The sequence below is a fragment of the Acartia tonsa genome, chromosome 5, assembly GCF_053477335.1.
Source record: "Acartia tonsa isolate MP-2025a chromosome 5, ASM5347733v1, whole genome shotgun sequence".
Classification (NCBI taxonomy): Eukaryota; Metazoa; Arthropoda; class Copepoda; order Calanoida; family Acartiidae; genus Acartia; species Acartia tonsa.
Genome location: NC_137264.1, coordinates 5393250 through 5417167, shown reverse-complemented (window position 1 = coordinate 5417167; position 23918 = coordinate 5393250). Strand labels below are relative to the sequence as shown.

Here is a 23918-nt window from a genome sequence, read left to right as displayed (position 1 = left end):
TAAAATATTTAATCTGATTGACAGATTAAGATATAAACTCATAATTTATCTTTAATTTGTAATTAAGTGCTTTTATAAAAAAAATTCAAACTTCAATAACTTTTTTTGTCTTTAGAGATTTTTTGTCAAATAAAAAGGTTTTTTTCTTTTTACTTGAGCTACGTTATGAAAAAATATTCTTTTACTGCAAAAGCATCACAATCAAGAAATGTGAAAATATTCCAGTTTCTAAAAATGCTTTTGTGGGGAGCTAAAAAGCATTTCACTTTTAAAACTCATTATGATTAAGGTACTTTTCTTAGACCTTTTTTTATATTAATATTGAAATTTTAAGATTTTTTAATACAAAATATAAGAGTTATCTTAATGTTTCTTGCACAACATTTTTTACATAAAGCATTTTTTGAAACTATGTACTTATCATAGAGGCCACATTTTTAAAGATAGTGAAAAACACATTTTACATATTTGATGTATTTTTTTACAGAGAACAAGAACATATAATCATTTTTTTTGTTCCTTCTGGTTGAGTCAGAAAAACGGAAAACGCAGTTTTTTTCTGAATCACCGTGTATGTACAGTACATATATCATGTATGAGAACTAAAATTGTGGGCTTAGAGAGGGAGGAGATATTGGACTGTAAATCATGTTAGTACTTAATCTAACATTCGTCAACTTTTAGTACTTTTGTAAAATCTTAATTGGATGGTCCAAATTAGTGGTATTCAAACATTACAACCAATAATTATTAAATTGTCATTTTCAATTATAATTTTCCTAAAGTGTGTCATGTTGATTTAATTATTTAAACTTATAAGGAAACGTGTCTATGATTATTTGCCGTCTTATTTTTTACCTTGAATCTGTCCAAACAGAGCCCCTCTCTTTTTCCATCTGCCAATCACTTTTCTTTTCTTTGTCATCCGACCAATCAGAGCCCTTGTCTTTGTCATCTGACCAATCAGCTCTTTTAGGTTTTTCAGGTCGTGGGTTCCATTCCATTTCGAGTATTGTGTTTCTTTCCTAAATAAAGTACATAACGAATTTACTTATTGTTTATATCTTTATAATACAAAAGCAAGATGTATATATGTCTATCTGTAAGATATAACTAACCTATGCACCGATAAGGCTCTCCTTTACATTGAAGCTTTAACTTATAGGTCTCGGGAATCATTTTAGAGGGGGTATCTTATCCCTGGGACCCCCAATCCAAGAGAAATCAATCAAAGAAATTATATAGGCATCTGATGAAGTCTAGTTTTTCAAAGTATGCCAAACATGAAGACTAGATTATACTTTCACTAATATACCTTGGTTTTCATTGTGCTTGCAGAAAATATGGTATTTTCTGGACTCTGAACAGCTGACAGCTCTTGCCATATGTCAGGTCCAAGCTTCTGATTGGTCAGTCTCATCCAGCTGTTGGCAGAGTCTGGAGAAAATGTTTCCGGCCAACATTTGCTGTCAAGGGAGGGTTTGCCCATGACAAGACTGCTTGCTGAGTCCTGGAAATATATTATAATAGAACACTTGTGAAATATTTAGCTAGCTTCTTATTATCATCACCTAATTTTCTTAGCTGTTAGTTTAATTTAAAACTAGAAAAAGATTATTATTTACGTCCTTACCTACATATTAATATTGCTTCTAAAGTTCTATCAGGATAAATCCAAGAATAGTTATTTCTCGCATCGTATTATAAACGGCTTTCCGCGGATATAGAAAGTACAATTATGGGATTAAAACTAGTGCCGAAGGCACCGGCTAAAATAACTTATTTAAATCTTATGTACATTTCTATATTCGTAGAAAGCTAGATATAATACGATGCTAGACATAGTTTTTTCGTATGGATGAAAACCGGTTCCTATCCACCGGATTCGAATGAATACGAGAAAAAATAATTTACCTCTGATTGTTCTCCTTGTGAGAGAGTAAGAGAACAAGTGCTGTCTGTATCTTTAGATGGAACTCTTTCTATAAAGAATTTATCCTGCCACCCTTGACCCTAAAAATGAAAAAAAAAATTTTATAAATTTGTGTATTTTTTTCTTCAAATAAAGTATCATTTAATTTCCAGAGATTAACTTTTGAAGTAAAACATTTTTTTTGCGCTTCCTTTATATTATGTTAGGTTAATTTCAGGAAAGTCCCACAAGGTTAAAGATTTCTGAAGACCACGCTACACAATGGCATAGATCCGAAATAAAGTATTACCAAACTTTACCAATAAACTGTAAACAAATATGATAAATATACAAGCAAAATAACAAGTTAATGTTGAATTTCAATTCCTTCTCGTCCCTTCTTAAGCATAAAATGAATTTGAAAGTTTTGAAAATAGATGTTAATTTCCTTATAAGGATGTTGTTTTTATATGTCGTCTTTATGACAGGTAAATATTTTATAAATATATTTCTTAAATTATATATAAAAGAAAATATTATACAATAATATCAAATTAAATCAAAAGTATTTTAACTTGTTTTATTTTTTTTGGTACTAAACTCATCCCTGACTTGAATGAGAGAAAAAGTTTGTTTTGAATCAGATTGCAGAAAGAACATATTATTAAAATACACAATAGTCTCTTTGTGAGTTTAAATTTATAACATTATTTTTTGTTAATGAATTAATGAAAATTATTTTGTTTAAAATTTGACTAATGACATCTCGTATAATATACTTTACATTCCATCTTAAAAATAAATCTGTAAGGTGTATATATATGTTTAGATATCTGTAAACCACCAATTTATGACTATTGATTTTTGATCAGCTGTAGGTTTTAATACTAGATGTTTTTTTAAGTAGCGCAGCTACTCTAAATCTAGAGAATAAATCTAATTTTGCTTAGAATTTACTTTTAGGTGTTATAAACATTGTAAAACATCTTCTAAAAACTGTGAGGAAGTTTGATAAAATTACGTTTATTTTGCAAGCTTGTCTGAAAATATTTCATTATTTTTATAATTTGACAAAATAGATTTTCTGTTTAAATAAATAACATAGCCACAAAAAGGTTTAAGTAGTTATTGAAATATTTTATTACTATTCTTGCTAATTAAATATTCGTTAACTATGTTTAATTTGCATTTTTAAAATAGACAAGAAAAATATCCTACTTAAATGCTAATTTTATGAAGTTATCTTAAACCTTTTCCAAAAGTTTGTTTTATAAAACTTTTATATTTTTCATTGATTTTATTGATTATATAGGTTAAAAATATCAAAAGTATTTTTCAAAGGCTATAGATAAATTTTGATTAATTTAGATTTTTGATTTTTTAAATTTTTTTAAAAATCTGCAAGAATATGCATGTCTTTTCATAGAATAGATTATATAAAAAACAAAATTAAACATATTCAGGGTATCAAAAAGCAAAAAATATTCTTTTTTACCATTAAATCGCAAATATTTAAAATCATTAGATTTTAAGCTTATTTTGCATGGCAACACATTTTTTCAGTTATTTTTTCTCAACAATGGATCTTAAATGATTATTACTGAAAACTTTTATGAAAATGTTATTATCCAAAACTTCAATAAAGGAAATAATTGCCGTTTGTGAAAATGTGTGCAAAAAGTTGCCAATATCTCATTAGAAGGGACTTAATGGATTTGAATTCTTACTGCTTACGAGTTAGTGGACTATAAACTATTAGAAAAGTATCACTTTAAGGTGAAATTTTGAGGGTCAACTTTTTTTCTTTTAAAATTCGCAGTGGCTAAACATCAAGAAGGATAAAACTTTTTTTACATTTTACAGTCGAAGCAGAAGCTAATTCAACTTGTACTTGTTTGATTAAATATTAATCTTTATATAAAAGTAAAAGAAAGTCTATCTGTCTGTCTGACTGTCTGTACCGAAGGATCATAGGTCCTGGAAAGGATTGTAACTATTTTGAAGAAGGAACCACCTCCCAAAAGAAATCATTCCCCCCCCCCCCCTCCTCCATTTCTTTCACTTTTTTGTTTAATTCTAAAATTCCTGGGGGGGGGGCAACTTCAACCCCCCCTCCCCCCCAACTTAAAGTGCCCTTTGAGGCCTCTAGGAGCGTAGCCACAGTTATGATATTATCTCAATGACTTTTAAAACTTTCTGGTGCAAGCAATGTTACGTTGCCACTAATTCTTATGTACCTGTGACCAACCAATATCAGAATCAGATTTGCCCATGTCTGAGGGTTTCCAGGGACTCACAGAGGCAGAGGAATCAATAGATTTCTGGTGCTGCAGCAGGCCAATACTCAGACCTCCTTGTTGTTGAGGCCAGCTATCCTAAAAAAGGGAAAATATAAAGTTTGATCAAATATGGATATAAATATTAAACATTGTATATCTCTTTAATGATGATAAACAAAATTACCTTTTCTAAAGATTAAAATTTTATTTGTAGAAAAATTTGGACACGACTAGCTTGAATCAAACCATGAATATCTAATCAAAGTACCGACAGTTTTAATCTAACGACTGAGATAACTTATTTATAAAACTTGTTTTATTTACTGTCCAATAGTCCCTTCCCCCCTGCGTTAGACAGCTACGGTAAGGTTTAATTTATTAATTAAAATCGCAGGGGATTAACAGCTAGCTACATACCGTAGGGGGGCAAAGTGTCTAAAAAATCAGCCATGTGACGTCATAAAATGAGGGAGATTAGAGGAGAAGTGAGAAAGAAAACCCCTAAAAAAACAGATGGATAATCCCTCATTTTTATGACGTCACATGGCTCACACCAATTATTTAGGACAGCTAACCCTATTCTAAAAGGTAATTAGTTAGACCTGTATGTATATGGTACAATACAATTCTTCTAGTGTTTGATATGGCGATATCAGAGGTCAAAATAGGCTAGAAACTATCTACTAAATGAGCATAGATAAGTGGCGGTTTCGTATTATTTTCACAGTAGCTATTGATAGATTATTTTAGTTAGGTAAATGTTAAGGATTGCCCCGCAATTGCTAGAAATAGGGGAAAACCTGCTGTAAAAATACAACGAAACCCGCTTGGTACTTCGTTTTCATTCCATGATCTAAAAGTTTATATCTCCTTTGGACATCTTAGCCTATTCATATCCTTCATCAATACCTGTTGGTTTCCTCCGGCCTGCCAGGTGTCCTCCCAGGTAAGTTCTGGCATCTGGGGATCAAAACTCTGGACAACCAGCTTGACATCCCCGAGGTCCTCTTGATCAGCAGGAGGCACCTGGGTCAATGTTCTGGCTCTGTTCTGTGGGGAGTCGGTAGGAATGCCTCCTTCAAATGCCTTAATGATAAACCATTGAACTGTTTTTAACCTATTATTGAATGGTATATCAAAAATATACTCTCCCAACTGTAAATCATACTGCAGGGCTAAAAATGAGATTAATAGCCCACATCGATTTTTATTAGGATTTTTAAGTTTATTTTTTACTATGGATTAAGTAAATTTTGCTGGACCGTGATGTGTCTTTTCTTTTTGGGTAAAATTCTTTCTTACATGGCATTTTTCTTCATAATAGGATTAAAAGATAATGATAGTAAAAAAGTAGCTCTTTTGATTTTATATTTACAGTAATTCATTAAAAGTTAAAGATGTAGGATATATCTTTGAATTAACAAAAAAACTATGAGGATTTTACAAAATTAGCCCTCTACAGCCGACTTGTATGTGTTTTAAATGGATAATAGACATAAAACATTTTTATGTTAATTCATTGATATATTGTAAAGAATTAATTTTTAATTAGTTTTGATTGGTGAAAATAAAAGACCTGACTTTACTCTATACTAGCATACAATATTTATGAAGCAAAACACTCTAAAAGCTGAAAATTTTACCCACAAAGGAAAGACACATCACGATTCAGCAAAATTTACTTATTCCATTGTAAAAAATAAACTTTAAAATCCTAATAAAAATTGATCTGGGCTATTAATCTTAGTTTTAGCTTTGCAGTATGATTTTACAGGTGTCAGAGTATATTTTTGATTTGCCATTAAAAAATAGGTTAAAAACAGTTTAAACCTATCAATTTTACTCTACTATATAAAGTACTAAGGTTTTTTTTGTCTTAAGCTTATATTTTTAATAAATGCTGAACTGATTAAGTTCTATACAAATTTGAAAATGCTTAGCATAGGCCCCGGGATAGTTTTAGGTTATATGACTTGTAGATTTAAGTCTTGGGATGATTTTAAGCTATTTTTCCAATCCTAGAAGATAGAGCCCCTAGAATTAGGGGCGCATCCATTAGTATTTATATTGTAGTACATAAAATATATAAAATATACCTTAACATTTGAGTTTCTACATGTTAGCTGTGCAACCTCTGCATCACATCCTACATCCACCATACTAGCGAGTCTCTCTGCATCCTAAATAAGCCGTCCTGTAAGGGTGTAGCGGACAGACCTATATTTAAGAATGGCTGTGCTCCTCCTAATAGTTATGCCTTTGTAAAATGTCTATTTTTAGGTTATATATGATTTGAATTTAGCATAGCTATTGAATAATTGATTCTTCCCCCCAAAATACATAAAGGAAAAAAATCTGTAAGTTTTTTACTTAACCAGCCCTAATTTTGTATATATTGTCGCATTTATGTAATTGATCCCTTCCCCATCAAATATATATGGGGAAGGAGCATTTTGTTATCGCATTTAACCCAGCCTAATTTTGTACAAATCTTATGCGATTATACCACATACCAGCCGATTAAAACGTACATACAAGAACTGATAGATTTGTTTTTTTCAAAGTTACTGTGCTCCTGAAAGTACATATTTGATATCTATTTATTTTTTCTCTCTTTTCCTTACTAACAAAGCTGCTATTCAATTATGGAAAAGAATAATATACTGTGGTATTCGGCAACCGTGAGCCATGTCTATGGCACCCCTGATCTGGGGTTCGGTGGAGGGTCAATGGCCCTCCCCCGAGTCCTGGGGAAGGGGTCTAGTGACCCCCTCCCTACGCTTAGAATTAATGATTGAATCTGTCATGTTTATTATGGTTAACTGTATTCTTAATTCTCCCCCACCCTTTCCAGGGATGGGGGGAATCATTATTGACCAAACTGACCATGGTATATGTATTATTTATGCTTTTATGTTATGATTATTTATTCCTATCCATGTAATTATTGTTTGTTGTATATAGCTTCAGTATCTCTTAACCCTTCAATAAAGTGACAACTGAAAATAGATGTTGATCATTATCTAGTGAAAGCTAGAGAAGCGTAGCTTCTCTATAGTAAGGTGTCCACGTCTGTCACACTGCCGTAATCTAATTGAACTCCGGTGTCTGCCATTTATCCTCGGCGGATACCACAACTTTGGTGACAGCTGTGTGAGATTACGGCGAACCACAAGTGTAGAGCAGACGCGCATCTGAGGCTAAGGTACTCCCAGCAGTGAATCTGGCAAAACTGACGCAAGCAACCTGAATTACCCACCCTGGACAGCAAAGTTTAACTCTGCATCCGGCAGTTGTGGAAGCGAGACAGCGAAATCTGACGAATAACCGCGAGCAGCGCTGATATCTAACGGAGAATTGAGCGCCAAAAGGGCTGAAACAGGCCTGCGGACCGGCTGAAACAAGCCAAATAAGTGTAAACGGCTGGAAATAGGCCAATTTTACTGCAAGAAATAGCAGGATCCGAACCAGTGGCGCTAGCAGGACGGGACATTCCCTGCCGCCATCAGCCGGATTTGGATCAGCGGCGCTAGCAGGACGGGACATTCCCTGCCGCCGATAGGCTGAAACATGCCACATAGCTGCAAGCTGCGAGCTAACTTACGAGTGTAGTGCACCAGAACAGAGAAAAACTACGTCAACCCCGAGTATCCTGAGAAGCTACAACGCAGCCACCCATCTAGAAAACAGATATTATATCACATTTGCAGGGATTACCACCCTAGTGTGATGGCCAAACAATAGATTTATGAGCAAAGCTTGGCAAACAAATTGTTGTGTTGTGATAAATCTAAGAATAGAACAGGCTTGGATTACTGTGTATTGTGATAACAGCTAAAAATAGAACAGAGTTGGTAAACAAATCTGTTATGCAATTGTGATAAGGACAAAAATAGAAGCTAGATGTAATATAATCAAAACAATCTCAAGCCCACAGCACAACAACAATACACCCCTTATTCCAAGGGAAAGGGAGGGGCCCCTCTCCATTGAAGGCAAATACAATCAGGGTGATATAATAGATAAGCCTAAGATTAAGAAGAAAAGGCCCTATTACACCAGCACACAGTTACCCCCCTCCCTCACAGGGGGAACGGACGGAGTTACCCCCGTCCCCTCACGCGCTTCCCCCTTCCTACCCACACTAGACTAAGTCCGTCTGTAGTGTGGAGCTAGCGATCGGATACACAGAGCGCCATTCACGGGTAGCGCAACAGAGTGCGGAAAATATCATAAATCCAACGGACGAAGCGGACCAATGAGAGAGCGAGTTGAGGGGTGAGAGCGCGTTTTCCCCCGTGTGCGCGGATTTGACGGCGCGAACGCGCGTTACAAGGACAGGAGATTCCACGCACACACACACCAGAGCGGAGCTACTCCATAGCATTTAACAGGGGTATTTTTAGCAAATAAAGAATTGCAAGTTTCTTTCCTTCTAGCTCTAGTGTGATAAGGGAAAACCCAATCAGTTCCTGACAGCAGTTCAGACCCTCAACATCTATCTACCTCTACCAGCCTACCCTACAACCTCAACACCTAACTAGTGATAAGTACAGCTAAGTTATATCTTTGTAACTAAACGCCCAACCTAGTGATACAAACAGTGTTGGCTGTTAGGCTAGGAAGCCTCAAGTGACAAACCATTCAATTTTAGTACTGTATAACTTTGTGCCCGCCGTTTCACCGTTGACCCAATGGACCAGCATCAAGCCCCAGGAGGTGACCAAGCCCCAGGATGGCTCCAAGATGACCCTCAGCCGGCCCCAGCCGAGTACCGCAAGCTGATGCTGAGCAATCTGCCGGAGTTTAGAGGGCCGCCCAAGCAATCCTGGTCGGCACATATCCGCAGACTTGAGATGTCATGGGCGGCTTACCGCGTACCACCTCATGATTCCCTCAACCGCCGCAACGCCCTACTACTGTCACTGGTAGGGCAAGCGGCGGAAATGGCGTCCCATCTGTTTGGCGAGGCAGGCCAAGCCTTGACCTACGAACAGGTCAAGACCGAGTGTGAATTGCTATTTCGCCCTGCTTTTGAATCCCAAACGCTTAAACAAGCGTTTAGGGATTACAAGCAACACTCGACAGAACCTATACAAGCGTACATATCAACTAAGTGCGCCTTGTATAGGGACGCCTACAACCATGAGGATCTTGAGTTGTTGGTGGACGAATTAAATCGTGGAATTCGTAACGCCAACGTAAAACGCCTCATGATGAACCATGAAATTACGAGTGTACCTGAGTACACTCGTAAGGCCATGTTCACCGTGACCATGGTTACTAAGCAGCTGAAGGAAGGTGTGTGCTTAGTGGACTCGACCGACGGGCTGACTGGATCTGCCTGCATCCAGTTGCCCCAATATGACGAGTCGGAGCCAATGGAGATTGGCTCCTTGGCTCCGGGTCTCCACCAGATGGGGAAGGTCGCTCCAGATGACAAGGTTCCAGGCCGCTGCTACCGCTGCCAGGGGAGAGGCCACCGAGCTCGAGACTGCCCAACGCCTGTGGAAGTTAGCCTAGAGGAGAGACGCACCCAGCCACGCCGTGACCGTTCTGCCAAGTGTGAGCGTTGCCACTATGACGGTCACACGGCGGCCGATTGTAGAGCCGACTGGGCCCAGGTAGCCAGCCGCAGGCGCACCGCCGACAAGGGTGCCCCTCCAGGGAAGCCCAGCAGAGTGGCCCATATGGAAGGGAGCGCGCCCCCAGCACCACCACAGCAAGCTGCGGACCGAGCCGATGGGATGCCGCAGTTTGGGACTGTCCCAGCTAGGATCAACGTACTGGGCGGCGCGGCTGAACCCAACCGGGTTGGCCTAGGCTTCAGTCTTAACCATCTGGGGCCAGAGCTGATACAGCCCAACAACATAGCCGAGCCAGAGGTGCTGAGGCCCCAGCCTTTTAGCCTCAACATGATGGAACCTGCCCGACTGAGCCTACCCAGCAAGAGTGGAGGGGCGCTGCCCAGCGTCCCTGAGACGGTGTATGGGGAGGCCCTGGCAGCCGCTGAACGAGAGAGGCAGGAGGTGCTAGCCAGCACCTCTGCATCGATGTATGGGACGCCACCCGGCGTCGCCACCTGGGATGATGGGGGGGTGCTATCCAGCGCCTCCCACCTGGTGCCTGGGGCGACAACCGTCGCCGCCACCGAGATACCTGGATCCTGGAACGAGCCAGCCTCCAACCTGATGTCTGGGGCGACAACCGTCGCCGCCACCGAGAGACCTGAGTCCTGGAACGAGCCAGCGGTCCCAGAGGAAGGGGTGACACCCGTCACCCCCAGTCAGCCAGCGCCACCAGCCTGCAGGGAGAGCCCAGCTACATGCCAGCCAGCGCCACCAGCCTGCAGGGAGAGTCCAGCTACATGCCATCCAGAGCCCCCTGCCAGCCAAGGGAACCCAGCTGCTCAACATCAGGATAAGTTGAATTTGTTAAATGTGTTGTATCCAAAATATTGTAAACACCCAGCCTTGCCTGTGCCCCCTGCACCTGAGGCTGGGGAGATTGAAATTTGGGAAAATAAGGACTTGCCTGTGCCACATGCACCCGAGTTCCTAGGGCAGGGGAGGGCAGTGAGTAAGGGCGAGCCTGTGCCACATGCACTTCAGCCCCATGCCACTGGGCATGCCTTGGACAAGGGAAGGGAGCACTTAGGGCTAGGGGAGCCGACACCCAGGCAAGTGCCAGTCGCTTGCCAGTCTGTCATTGGGGAGGGTATCGGGGTGCCTCGGCCGCATACAGATAACGCTCAATGGAAATTTGTATCTAGCCAGGAGCAGCCCAGCCGTGTCCAGCCCCAAGGAGCAGCCGTGACCAGAGCTGAAGATCCCCCGCCGCGTGTACGAGGAAGATGGTTACCTGGAAGCCTCTCCCATTGGTGGATGGTCCTGTGGGGCCTCCTGCTGGCAGCCGTGTGGCCTACAACCAGCTACGTCCTGGTGGGGTGGGACTGTGCCAACCCCACCCATGTCACGTCTTACAATAAAGAAAAGATGTGTGACACGGAGCCCCTACACCAGGAGGTGCCCCTGGGCCATGAAGTACACGTCCTGCAGCAAGTCAAGGTGAGGGAAACCACTGGATTCAGCTGTCAGCTCACCGTGTCCCAGTGGACATTCAGGTGTGGGGTATGGGGTCACCTCAAGGTGACCTCGGTCCCCACCCTCATGAGGCCAACCAAGATAGACCCAGAAGCGTGCCGAGACCTGGCCAGGAACCGAGTATACACGTTGCCAGGCAAGACCCAGCCACTGACGTTCCAGCTGAACCACCCCCTGTTCTTCACCATCGACATGGTGGGCGCCCTCGTCAACAGCCCCGAGGGGGTGGGTTGCGAGGGGGAGGACGTCCACTTTGAGGGCCAGCTATACCGCAACGAATTAGTGCTCCAGGAGCGGCGGCTGCTGGTCAAGGAGGAGACCTATGTGGTGGAGGATGGACGGGTGGAGTCCCAGTCTGACCACCTGACCCTAGAGTGTCCCCATTCTGAGCTGTCATGCATCACTGGGGAAGCAACCTACGTGTGGGACCACCTGGGAAGAGATTGCCCCTTGAGGCTGATCCGCAGCCTCCAGCCCAGCCTGGTGATGGATGCATATCTGGTTGACCATCAGGCCCAGTTTTTCATCAACATGACCAACCCCACCTCGATTGTGAACTGCGACTTCGAGGCCCATGCCACCAACCATCCAGCGTTGTTCGTGGCAGCTGACCCAGCCGCGGCTGCGCTGCCCAGAGTGTCGGCCAGGGATGTTGACGTTCCCCTTCAAGCACAGATCCATGCAGGTTATATTGGGTTTACCCTGGAAACGCGCATGAAAAGCACTGCAGCAGAAGAAGTAGCGGCCAACTGCTGGAAGCTCCAGCAACTAGATCCGGCCCACCCGGTGCGTGTCCAGGGGAGCACGTTCTCGGTACTGAGGGGAGACATCCTGCTGCAGCTGACCTGCCAAAGGCACAAGTACGTTGTCCGCGAACACAAGGAGTGTTGGGACAAAGTGCCAGTAGAGCCCACAGGTTTTGTAGACGCTGTGACACGGGTATACAGTGAGCACGCCACCAAGATTCCCTGCTCCTCCACCTACCCCCTGACTGTGCACGCGGAGGAAGGCTGGATAGAGTTAACCCCTGCTCCCAAGAAGAGGCCACCCCCGCTGGATACGCCTAAGCAGTTGTTGACAGAACCCTTAGATGACTTCAGTTCAGGTGGTTTGTATTCGCAGGCTGAGTTGAACGACTGGCAACAACTGCTGGCGTTCCCAGCATACAAGAGTGCCATGCTGACCGGCCTATCCTATGGCTCCTGCGTTCAGCAAGGCAGCTGTTCGGCCACAGGAGACCATGGGATAGTGTCCTACAACATTGACCGACTGGCGGAGGAAGGAGAGGCAGCCCTGGATGTCTGGGCAGGATTTAGACAAGCCATCCACGAGTGGGGAGATGGCGCAGCCATACTGTGCTTGCTGTTGTTGATCCTCAAACTGCTGGGGGACCTAACCATCATTTCTCTGGCAGCAGCACAGGGAGGAGTCCGGGCAGCCCTGAATGCGATATCACAAGTGTTCCTGTACCATCCAGCTTTATATAGGAAGGCGCTGGCTAGAGCCAGGCTCAACCATGCCAAGTCCCGGGACTTTTCAGTGGACTGGGATGCCATTCCCATCGGCAGGGAAGCAGCCGAGGAAATGGTGTCTATGAAATCCACTGACAGCGGGCATGACCGCCCAGGTAGGCCAGGAACGCCCTCTGGCAGACCCCGCGGCCCCTCAGGAGGACAGGCCGCTGCTCAGACAATCAACCTGGCAGCCAGTGCCCCAGCCGCTGCCAACAACAACCAGCAGGCCCCACTGCTGACCGTTCCAGCAACAACTGTGCCACCAGCCAACCTGATACCTGCCGGCGCTGACCAACGTATCCAACCCAAGTCAGCCTCTGCCTTCTATCCCACATTGGGAGCCCATCAACCCTAAGAAGATACTCACCACTAGGATTCCATTGAATCATTATCGTTTGTATATATTTTAGCCCTAAGGAGCGGGCCGAAGGCCTCAACCACTGTCGGAAGTCTGGTAGGGAAACCACCTCCCAGCCTTCCGAGGGGAGAGTTGTGGTATTCGGCAACCGTGAGCCATGTCTATGGCACCCCTGATCTGGGGTTCGGTGGAGGGTCAATGGCCCTCCCCCGAGTCCTGGGGAAGGGGTCTAGTGACCCCCTCCCTACGCTTAGAATTAATGATTGAATCTGTCATGTTTATTATGGTTAACTGTATTCTTAATTCTCCCCCACCCTTTCCAGGGATGGGGGGAATCATTATTGACCAAACTGACCATGGTATATGTATTATTTATGCTTTTATGTTATGATTATTTATTCCTATCCATGTAATTATTGTTTGTTGTATATAGCTTCAGTATCTCTTAACCCTTCAATAAAGTGACAACTGAAAATAGATGTTGATCATTATCTAGTGAAAGCTAGAGAAGCGTAGCTTCTCTATAGTAAGGTGTCCACGTCTGTCACACTGCCGTAATCTAATTGAACTCCGGTGTCTGCCATTTATCCTCGGCGGATACCACAATACATCGTATATTGTTTGTCATTTGTAAACATTTTCAACTGTCTGGGTTTGTACGTTTAAATTAAATAAGTATACAAAAAAAAATTTGATCAGGGAAAGAAAACGAAGTAGCGGATTTCGTCGTAAAAATATCAGAGAAAAGCTACTATGAAAATACGGTATAACCCGCTACTTTGGTTTCCTATGGTCCATTTTTTTGTTCTTAAAAATCCAACCTAAGTAAAATCATGTGAATATTTCTGGGTTATATAGGATTTAGGGTTTTCTTAAAAATTACATAAATGATAGATACAGAACTATGCACTGCTTAGAAAACCATAACTTCAAGGAATTAGCATATGAAAGAGGGTGATTTTTTTCGCAAAATTCCGTTAAGTTGGGTGCAAGCTTCCAGTCAAATGCGCTTATTAGGTCAGACTGATCTTAATTATAATCAAATATATAGTAGATCACTTTTTTATTTGACCTTATTTGTAATTTTTATAAGCTCCGGTCCGCGCTTGTGACCATCTCATCCTTGTTTCTAAATTTTCTTATCAAAACAAAATTAAAAGAAACGTTTCCTTCTTATTTGTGATAGGCTAAGCTCTAAATTTATATCTACTTTATCTTATTGTTATTTTGTTTATTTCATTGTAAAAATGAAAAAAAATCGTATTTGCACCAATAAAAAATCTTCTAACTTCATCATTGTCTCTAATAGGCTTGGGTCGTAATCATTTTGGCCGGATACCAGATATAATTAGTAACTATTATGTTGATCCTAATTCTAAGCAATTAATCTAATTAACTATTACTACCATTTGACTTACTTCTACCTTCCTAGGTAAAACTCAAATCATTTTACTATGCAACTTAAGAAATAATGCCTGTGACTGTTTGTAAACAGAGATTTTGTTGTATAATATAAAAGATAATATTATATTGCCGGATAGTTTTGATAGCGGGTCAAGTCATAATGTGCTTGAACGTGGAGCTTGATAGCCCTAGTGGCTATACAAAAGTGTCTCAACCTACTCCATGATTACTTAGGTCCAAACCCTAAGAAACTATGGCTAATCAATCAATCAATATCCGGTGTCCGCCTGGATATTTAAAATGGCCGGATATCCGGCCCAACCCTGGTCTCTATCTAGCTTTATTTAGCTTATTATAAAATCACCTGGGGTCCTTTTGTTTCCTTTGCAGTCTCTCCCAATATTTCTATCACCTACAAATATAAAACAAATAACAGAATAATATTATTCTATACAGTGTTTAAAATTGTTCAAGAATAATATTTGACAATAATTTGAATAAAGTCACAAATTTACACCCTCTTAAAAACATCCAAACATCCGCTATAATCGTTTTTACCACATTGCTTTTATGAACAATAACATACTAGTATAAATAAAATGTTTAAAATCTTTTATAGTTTAGTTTTTTGAAACTAAATATAATTTTAACCTGGGCAACTTTGACTTGATTCCCGTCCTGGCTGTAGAACAAGAAGTCTCCAGGTTTACCCTGACCTCCAGACAAGATGCCAGCCTCCAGCATGTCTCCAGGTCTCCCCTGACCTCCAGATAAGAGACCAGCAGAGGTTGGAGGCATCATTGGCAGGCTCAGGCCAACCGATTGTCCTGAAGTAGGAAATATTTTATATTCTTTTTTTTCACTATGCCTAATGCCTAGCCCATAACCAATAACCTTTAAAATATGGGTGTGGGGTATCAGTACTCAAGACTGACTGTTTGTACACCCACCAGACTAACAATGTAACTGTACCTGTAGAACTCCTGAAAGACTGACTGTTTGTACACTGCCAAACTAACTATGTACCTGTACCTGTATGAATTCTTGCAAGACTAACTGTGTGTACACTCACCAGACTAACTATGTACCTGTACCTGTATGAACTCTTGCAAGACTGACTGTTTGTACACCCGTCAGACTAACTATGTACCTGTATGAACTCCTGTAAGACTGAATGTTTGTACATTCACCAGACTAATTATGTACCTGTACCTGTATGAACTCCTGCAAGACCGACTGTTTGTACACCCGTCAGACTAACTATGTACCTGTATGAACTCCTGTAAGACTGACAGTTTGTACACTCACCAGACTAATTATGTACCTGTACCTGTATGAACTCCTGCAAGACTGACTGTTTGTACACTCACTAGACTAACTAAGTGCCTGTACCTGTATGAACTTCTGCAAGGCTAACTGTTTGTACACCCGCCAGACTAACAGCTTGCCCAGTTCCACCTGCAATTAATTTCTATGTACTCAATTTTAGTAAATTATCTTCAAACAGACCCTGTTAGAATACTATGTTCTAGCTTTTTTTAAAGTAAACTATTTTGCTTTAATTACTTTTCATTGCAGGGTAAAATATAAATAAAGATGGAATTCAATTCTTGTAAGTTTTACAATAGGACTTGTAAGATAAATTGATCGTCCCCTTATTTTTTAGTAGTATATTCCTTGAAATTTATTGATTACCTGCAATGAGTATTCCCTGGCCAGGTCCTAAGATTTCATGATGTTGAGTCACACTTTGTTCCAGCATTTCACGTTGCTGTTGTTTTCCCTCCTAGATTTTTTAATAGAAAGTTTTTAAAAATTATGTATTCGGCATTCTGTGCAAGTTGGAAATGCGCTTCGCTTTCGACCTAATTGTAAAAACATGGAAAATATATATTTATACAATCATCTAGATGATCAAACTGACCTCAAAATCCGTCAAACTTAATCATTTGGGTTGCTACATTAGTACTCATTTATTGGTCATGACGTTTCTCCAGTAGGAGAGGAGGTGATGAGTAAAAGGGGTGGATAGGGCATGTCGTTATATTAGCTATCTATAATAAAATTCATAGCGGACTTAAGAAAATATGGAAATTACAAGTTACAACCATAATCAACAGAGATATTTACAGACATGCAAAGTAAGATAGGAAAAGCTACATAGAACAAGCATTACGTTTCAAAAACTTAAATTACCTGTCTATTTAGCTGGTCAGGTATAATGAATTGTTGTCCACCAAAAAGTGGACTTTTGATATCCTCTTGTAGCAGCTCTACTGTTTCATGAGCAATATCAGCTGTTTCGATATCTTCCTCCAGACGTGTTCTAAAATGAATAATAATAAGGTGTTCAACATACAAAATTATTTGAAATTATAATATTCTATCTCTTTAGTAATGGAAGGACAAGACAACTTGTAAATTTAAATATGAATGGCTTTGTAGTTCATTTCCAATAAGCTGCCTCGTTTACTTTTTTTTTTAAAAAGAAAAAAGGTGATATTCTGTGGTTACGAGCAAGGAATTCTAAAATAGATACAAATCTTATACTTCATTCAACTCTTAATTATGTTATTATCGTTATTAATTAAATAATATTTACTTTAAGTGGACAAAAAAATAAAATCTAATTTGATGAAAAATAAAAAATGAAACTAAGTGATCTCTTAAACAATATGGTATAAGCTATTTGTGTGAAGTAATTTCTTTTACAAAGACAAAAACTGACCTATTATTTTCACTCATATTATCCAGAGCTTGGGCGGTCAACCAGTTACTAATGGTGGACTGGGACACCTCTGGAGGGGGAGGGGGCACGGCCTCTATAGTCACGTGATCAGCAGAACCTTCTGTTTCAGACATTTCAGCAATGTCGTCTTCCGCCTAGAACAAGAACAATTAGATTCGATAGATTATTAGATATCATGATTGTTACAAATGTAGCATGTTCGCGGGAAAATAGCGAAGAAATTTGCAGTATATAAAACCTTCATTACTGGGGAAAATATTCGAAGCACTTGAAAGTGTCATGTGTGACATCATAAAAAATCATCTCTTGTTTAGGGGTTTCCTTTCCTATTTCTCCTCTTATCTGTCCATTTTAGACGTATTTTTTATGACGTCAAAATGACAATTTCCAGAGCTTCAAAATATACATAAAAAAGCTCTTTTATGAGTACGTGTGCAGTTAATTAAAAATGTGTGACGTAACAAGGATCTGTAGAAAATGGCAGCAGACAATCAAAAGTGCTGTCTTACTAGCTAATAATGTAGGATGATTACCTTCATGAGATCAGGAAACAAAAGTTGTGATCTTGGAGGGTTTGAATCTGATAGTTTTCTTGTCATGGGCTCCAGTAAACAGTCCTCTATGTTCATCAGGGTTTCTGTACTTTCTCCAGCAAAACCTTAATAAACATTTACTTTATGTGACTGATTGATTGATCTTTATACCAGAGCCACGCCTCTATTTGTTCAACGCGGCAACCAGCACATATGCAAAATTTTCAGATGTTTGGTATTTCAAGTATATTGAAATGAATCAAGTTATTTTTATATATTACCTTGATATTTAATCAAATTAGAATTCTAAAAATATCTAATTTTGAAATAAAAATACTTGAATGAGTGTATTGGGATTGGATCATTTTGAAGGGCAGAAACCTGATTTTAAAAACGCTCCTTGCAAGTTATAAAACCCCCAAAAAGGAGCACAAAAAGTACTTTTACCTAAAAATTTTGATAATAAAAAAAACTTTAATTGATTGGGGAGGGGGGTGTATATGGTTTAGTAAAGATGTTTAAAATTTTAGATGAATTTTGCGTAAATATCATATTTTATGTTCATTTTTCTTTACTTGAAAATGACCTAATCCTTTGGAACCCTATAACATATAAATGAGAAATGAAATGTTTATTGATATTTTCAACGTCAAATATGACTAAACATTTCAAATTAAGTCAGAACATGGACAAGTAACACTTCAATAAAAAATATCAGAGCTTTTTATTAAATATTTCTTGAGACTTCCTTTTTTTTGGCCCTTACTTAGATGAGACTTTGAGGAGAATAAACTTCTAAAAATAAATAATTTGTGGAGTATATTTGCTGCAAAAATCTATATGTTTAAGAAAATTAACAATCTATCTATAATATTTCCAAGCAGTCAATATCAAAAAATAAAATAACAGCAATTATGTATGTAAAGAATCCTCGCTTTTTCACCAGAATAAAGTAATTTGTATTAAATTTCAATTTAACAAGGATGACAACATCCATAAAAGCGAAGCACTGAAACGGTAGGACAAACGGACATTAACACTTGTATAGTGTCAGAACTGAATAATCATAATATAAATGTATAAGAGTCAAAGCAAAATTGTAAGTAAATTTGTTGAAAAACTGCTTGATTCAGGATAATGTTTATAGACATACTTACATTTTTAGGACTTGATTATAGAGTTGCTTCGCTTATTACATTATACTTTGTTGTCCCAGGAATCAATATACCAAAAATCAGATCAATCGGATGATTATATCACATAAAAATTTGTTGTTAAAAAAGTAAAAAAATCAACATGTTTAAAATGGACGTAGGGACATTTTGGTGATAATTATAGAGTTTCTAAATCGTACCTAACTACTAAAGGAATCACCATGCAAAATTTGAAATCGATAGGACAATTCTAACATGACTAAATTAACGAAAAAAGCTATCCGTTACGGACGTACGGACGGACGGAAGGACGGACTGATCCTAATTATAGAAAAGCTTCGCTTTTAAAAGATATGAGAAAGTAAATTTGTAATATGAATGTAAGATATAATACTTTGCTTGGGGTGCATACACTTCCACTTCACACATGTATCTTGTTTTATATTCGCAAAATTCCAAATAATTGCATGTAGAAGGAGAACTAAACACGTTTCTCCTTTACTAAAAAGCTTTTATTTAAGGCTTTAGGGGGATAAATCGCACCTTGATCACCTAGGGGAGGGGGGAAAGGGGGGAAGTCGGCAACACACTTTCTATTTTAGTTTGTTACTGAAAAAGATTTCTGCTAAGTGCGGAAATAAATGTACACCACTCTATAATACTTTTTCCCAAAGCGACCTTGAGACTAAAAAGGGTTTATTAAATGTAAACAAAAATAAGTAGCAAAAAAGAAAAATAGTAATTTACAAAAATAATTCCCTATAGTCGATTTTCCAATTCTATTTTTTAAGACATTTTTTTAGAATTGAGGATTGAGGAAAGGGGGGGGTACAAATCAAATGCCGACTACTTTTTACAAAACTTTTATTGGTATTATTTGTTGAACTAAATCTCTTTTTAAAACACAGACAAAGTTCTTAATTGAAAAGTTATTTTAACTAAGATAGGGTTGAATTATTTTTAACAAGACACGTTGTTAAATTCTTTTCTCGTATTCATTCGAATCCGGTGGATAGGAACCGGTTCTCATCCATACGAAAAAACTATGTCTAGCATCGTATTATATCCAGTTTTCTACGAATATAGAAATGTACAATCATAAGATTAAAACTAGTTTTTTTAGCCGGTGCCTCCGGCACCACGGGGCTAAAAAAACTAGTTTTAATCTTATAATTGTACATTCTATATCCGCGGAAAGCCGTTTATAATACGATACGAGAAATAACTATTATATCAGAACTAGGACAATTACGCCCAATTAAGCAAAGCTTTTTAAAAAATACTTTTAAAAAGAGAAAGAAAGAGAGAGAGAGAGACAGAGAGAGAAAGAGACAGAGAGAGAGAGAGAGAGACAGAGACAGAGAGAGAGAGACAGAGAGAGATAGGTAGAGAGAGAAAGAGAGAGAAAGAGAGATAGAGAGAAAGAGAAAGAGAGAGAGATATAGAGAGAGAGAGAAAGAGAAAGAGAGAGAGAGAGAGAGAGAGAGAGACAGAGAGAGAGAGACAGAGAAAGAGAGAAAGAGAGAGAGAAAGAGATAGAAAGAGAGAAAGAGATAAAGAGAGAACTAAATAGAGAACATCATTATCAATACAAGCAGGCAAATAGTTAATTATAGGTATGCTTTGCTACTAAAAACATTTTTTTTAAAGTATAGGTATATTATCGGCGTTATATATCAAATCTATTTTTTAAAATTAATTTTCTCTCGAAATTAATATAATTGAAACAAAAATGTTATTTATCATCTATAATATAAAGTAGAACGATGTCTGTCTGTTTGTGTGTTTGTCTGTTTGTTTGTAGCGAAGGATCTCGCTAACCGCTGAACCGATCGGGTTCTCCTTTACAGGGTAGCTTCTCATAGTTCCCGGGAAGGTCTATAACTATTTTTATGGGGGGTGGGACACCCCTAACCCCCCAAAAATGAAAATACCCCCCCCAAAAAAAATTTATATTTTTTATTTTAAATCTAAAATACGAAAAATTGGTTTGGTCAAACCTCTTGGGGCAAAGCCCCTAGAGGCTAGGGGCGGAGCCGCTAGTTTAATAGAAAAGAATAGACTTTAACCTTGTGGGGTCTAAATTATAGATAAAATATATTCCTAAATATCTTAGTTAACAAATTGTGAAGTTGTTTATGTTTTGTAACAAGTGTAAAAGATGCAAGAGAGATACCAACTACAGGGTCCTTCAATTTTAATATTTATTTTAAATATTTAAGAAGGCTGAACCCTTGGATGTAATCGAAGTTTAACTAAATCAGAAAATCATTTATACAGTGCTTTTGGTATTAAATCAGCAAACGAAAAATTAAGTCAATAATAAAAAATTTTCATTCAAAACATTTGATATCCAAATAGATGATAAAAAATGAACATGTTTGAAACGATTTTAGAGTTACTACGCTTTAAAATATATAACTAGTAGTGAGAGTATTCCTCTTAATAAGTTTGCTTTTGATAGGGCGATTCAAACATGTCCAAAAAAGGTAGGATAGAATACATCTTTATAAGTAGCTTAAATTTAAATTTAGCTTAGATTTTAATTTAACTTAGGGCCATGAAATAGCCCTCTCATAGGCAAATTTTGAATTCAGAATTTTCCACATTTCCTATTGCACCCTGTAGTCTGAGAATGTGTCTGTGCATGCTTGCACTCCACACAAAACACAGAGCACATAAAGGACATGAGAATGTGTATTGTAAATAAGACATTTTAATTTTAATTTGTTTTATTTTCATTTAAATTGACTTAATTCAAAACTCGCACTTTTGTTTAATACAAATTAAGGAACATGTAGCTTCTCTCCTATTTCTAGTCCCTGCGGGGCAATCATTAACATTTACCTAACCTATCCAAAATAACCTATCAGAAGCTACTGTGAAAATACGACAAAACCCGCTTCTTCATTTTCTTTCCATGATCCCAATTTAATATTACATTCTAAGATAGATTTTTACAAGTTTCAGTATTTTAATGGTCAAGGGGTGGATATGCCTCTCTACCCCCTCCCCTTTTTTCTAGTAATACCTGTAGATCTAGTAGTACTAGGTGATAGAGTATCTTCTCTCAACCCCCCCCCCCCCCCCATTCTTTCTAGTAATACCTGTAGATCTAGTAGTACTAGGTGATAGAGTATCTTCTCTCCAAGTTGTTGTGTCACATCCATTCTAAAATTAATATATATGTATACTAGCGGATTCGCCCCTAGCCTCTTTGCCCCAAGAGGTTTGAGCAAACTAATTTTTCGTGATTTCGATTTTAAAGAAAATTTTAAAAAATTGGGGGGGGGGATGGGTTAAAGTAGTCGACCCCACTATCTTAATTTTTCTTTTTATTTGGGGGGGGGATATTTTTCATTTTTGGGGGGGTTAGGGGTGTCTCCCCCCCAAAAAATAGTTATAAACCTTCCCGGGACATATGAGAAGCTACATTGTAAAGGAGAACCCGATCGGTTCAGCGGTTAGCGAGATCCTTCGCCACAAACAGACAGACAAACAGACAGACAGACATCGTTCTACTTTGTATTATAGATTAATGGCTCCATTTTTCATCATAAGTTTGGGTGAAATGCCCCCCCCCCCTCCCTATTTTTTTTTTGTTACACAAGCGAACAAACGGACATACTCTAGCTGTATGTAAGCGGGACTCAACAATGTCTACATGCTCATTAATCATAAAGAAGTTTCAAATTGCTCATAAAGCAGCTAGTCAAAATAAATTTTCTCCATGTAAATTTAATTTAACTAGTAGCATTTTTCATAAATATGAGTTGCTTCTTGATCCTAAGAATATTATAAAGAAATTGTATCTTTCATCCTCTAATATAAAAAGTAAATTTCTCTTCCTCCAAAGAAGTTTCTAGTCTTGCATAGCATTACTGACATATCGTATATCTCAAATAGCAGTCAAGAAAATAATATCTCTCCCAAATGGGGATATGCAGACGGAGAGACATACAGACATGTGGAATTCTAGAGTAGATTCGCTACACTTACATGTCCACCATAAACCCCCTCTAGCTGGAGGGATAATACTGAAGGAATATTCACTACACTTACCTGTCCACCATAAACCACCTCTAGCTGAAGGGATAATACTGAAGGAATATTCACTACACTTACCTGTCCACCATAAACCCCCTCTAGCTGAAGGGATAATACTGAAGGAATATTCACTACACTTACCTGTCCACCATAAACCCCCTCTAGCTGGAGGGATACTACTGAAGGAATATTCACTACACTTACCTGTCCACCATAAACCACCTCTAGCTGAAGGGATAATACTGAAGGAATATTCACTAAACTTACCTGTCCACCATAAACCCCCTCTAGCTGGAGGGAAAATACTGAAGAAATATTCACTACACTTACCTGTCCACCATAAACCTCTCTAGCTGGAGGGATAATACTGAAGGAATATTCACTAAACTTACCTGTCCACCATAAACCCCCTCTAGCTGGAGGGAAAATACTGAAGAAATATTCACTACACTTACATGTCCACCATAAACCCCTCTAGCTGGAGGGATAATACTGAAGGAATATTCACTAAACATACCTGTCCACCATAAACCCCCTCTAGCTGGAGGGATAATACTGAAGGAATATTCACTACACTTACATGTCCACCATAAACCCCCTCTAGCTGGAGGGATAATACTGAAGGAATTTTCACTACACTTACATGTCCACCATAAACCCCCTCTAGCTGAAGGGATAATACTGAAGGAATATTCACTACACTTACCTGTCCATCATACCTCCTCTATCTGGAAGGATAATACTGAAGGAATATTCACTAAACTTACCTGTCCACCATAAACCTTCTCTAGCTGGAGGGATAATACTAAAGGAATATTCACTACACTTACCTGTCCACCATAAACCCCCTCTAGTTGGAGGGATA

General features: G+C 38.9%; 1 protein-coding gene across 1 annotated transcript in view; it reads right to left on the bottom strand.

Moving 5' to 3' along the window:
- The window catches only part of LOC145318595 (uncharacterized), a 105200-nt gene that overhangs the window by 73661 nt on the left and 7621 nt on the right, over window positions 1-23918 (bottom strand). Inside the window, exons 8-21 of the mRNA XM_080159981.1 lie at window positions 22114-22177; window positions 17853-17977; window positions 17299-17453; window positions 16767-16896; window positions 16266-16356; window positions 15963-16028; window positions 15222-15397; window positions 14935-14982; window positions 6288-6371; window positions 5101-5277; window positions 4150-4287; window positions 1915-2013; window positions 1316-1510; window positions 859-1025 (exon numbers count right to left, since the gene is read on the bottom strand). Coding sequence (XP_080016107.1) covers window positions 859-1025; window positions 1316-1510; window positions 1915-2013; window positions 4150-4287; window positions 5101-5277; window positions 6288-6371; window positions 14935-14982; window positions 15222-15397; window positions 15963-16028; window positions 16266-16356; window positions 16767-16896; window positions 17299-17453; window positions 17853-17977; window positions 22114-22177 — 1715 coding nt within the window. The remainder of the gene's footprint in view (window positions 1-858; window positions 1026-1315; window positions 1511-1914; window positions 2014-4149; window positions 4288-5100; window positions 5278-6287; window positions 6372-14934; window positions 14983-15221; window positions 15398-15962; window positions 16029-16265; window positions 16357-16766; window positions 16897-17298; window positions 17454-17852; window positions 17978-22113; window positions 22178-23918) is intronic.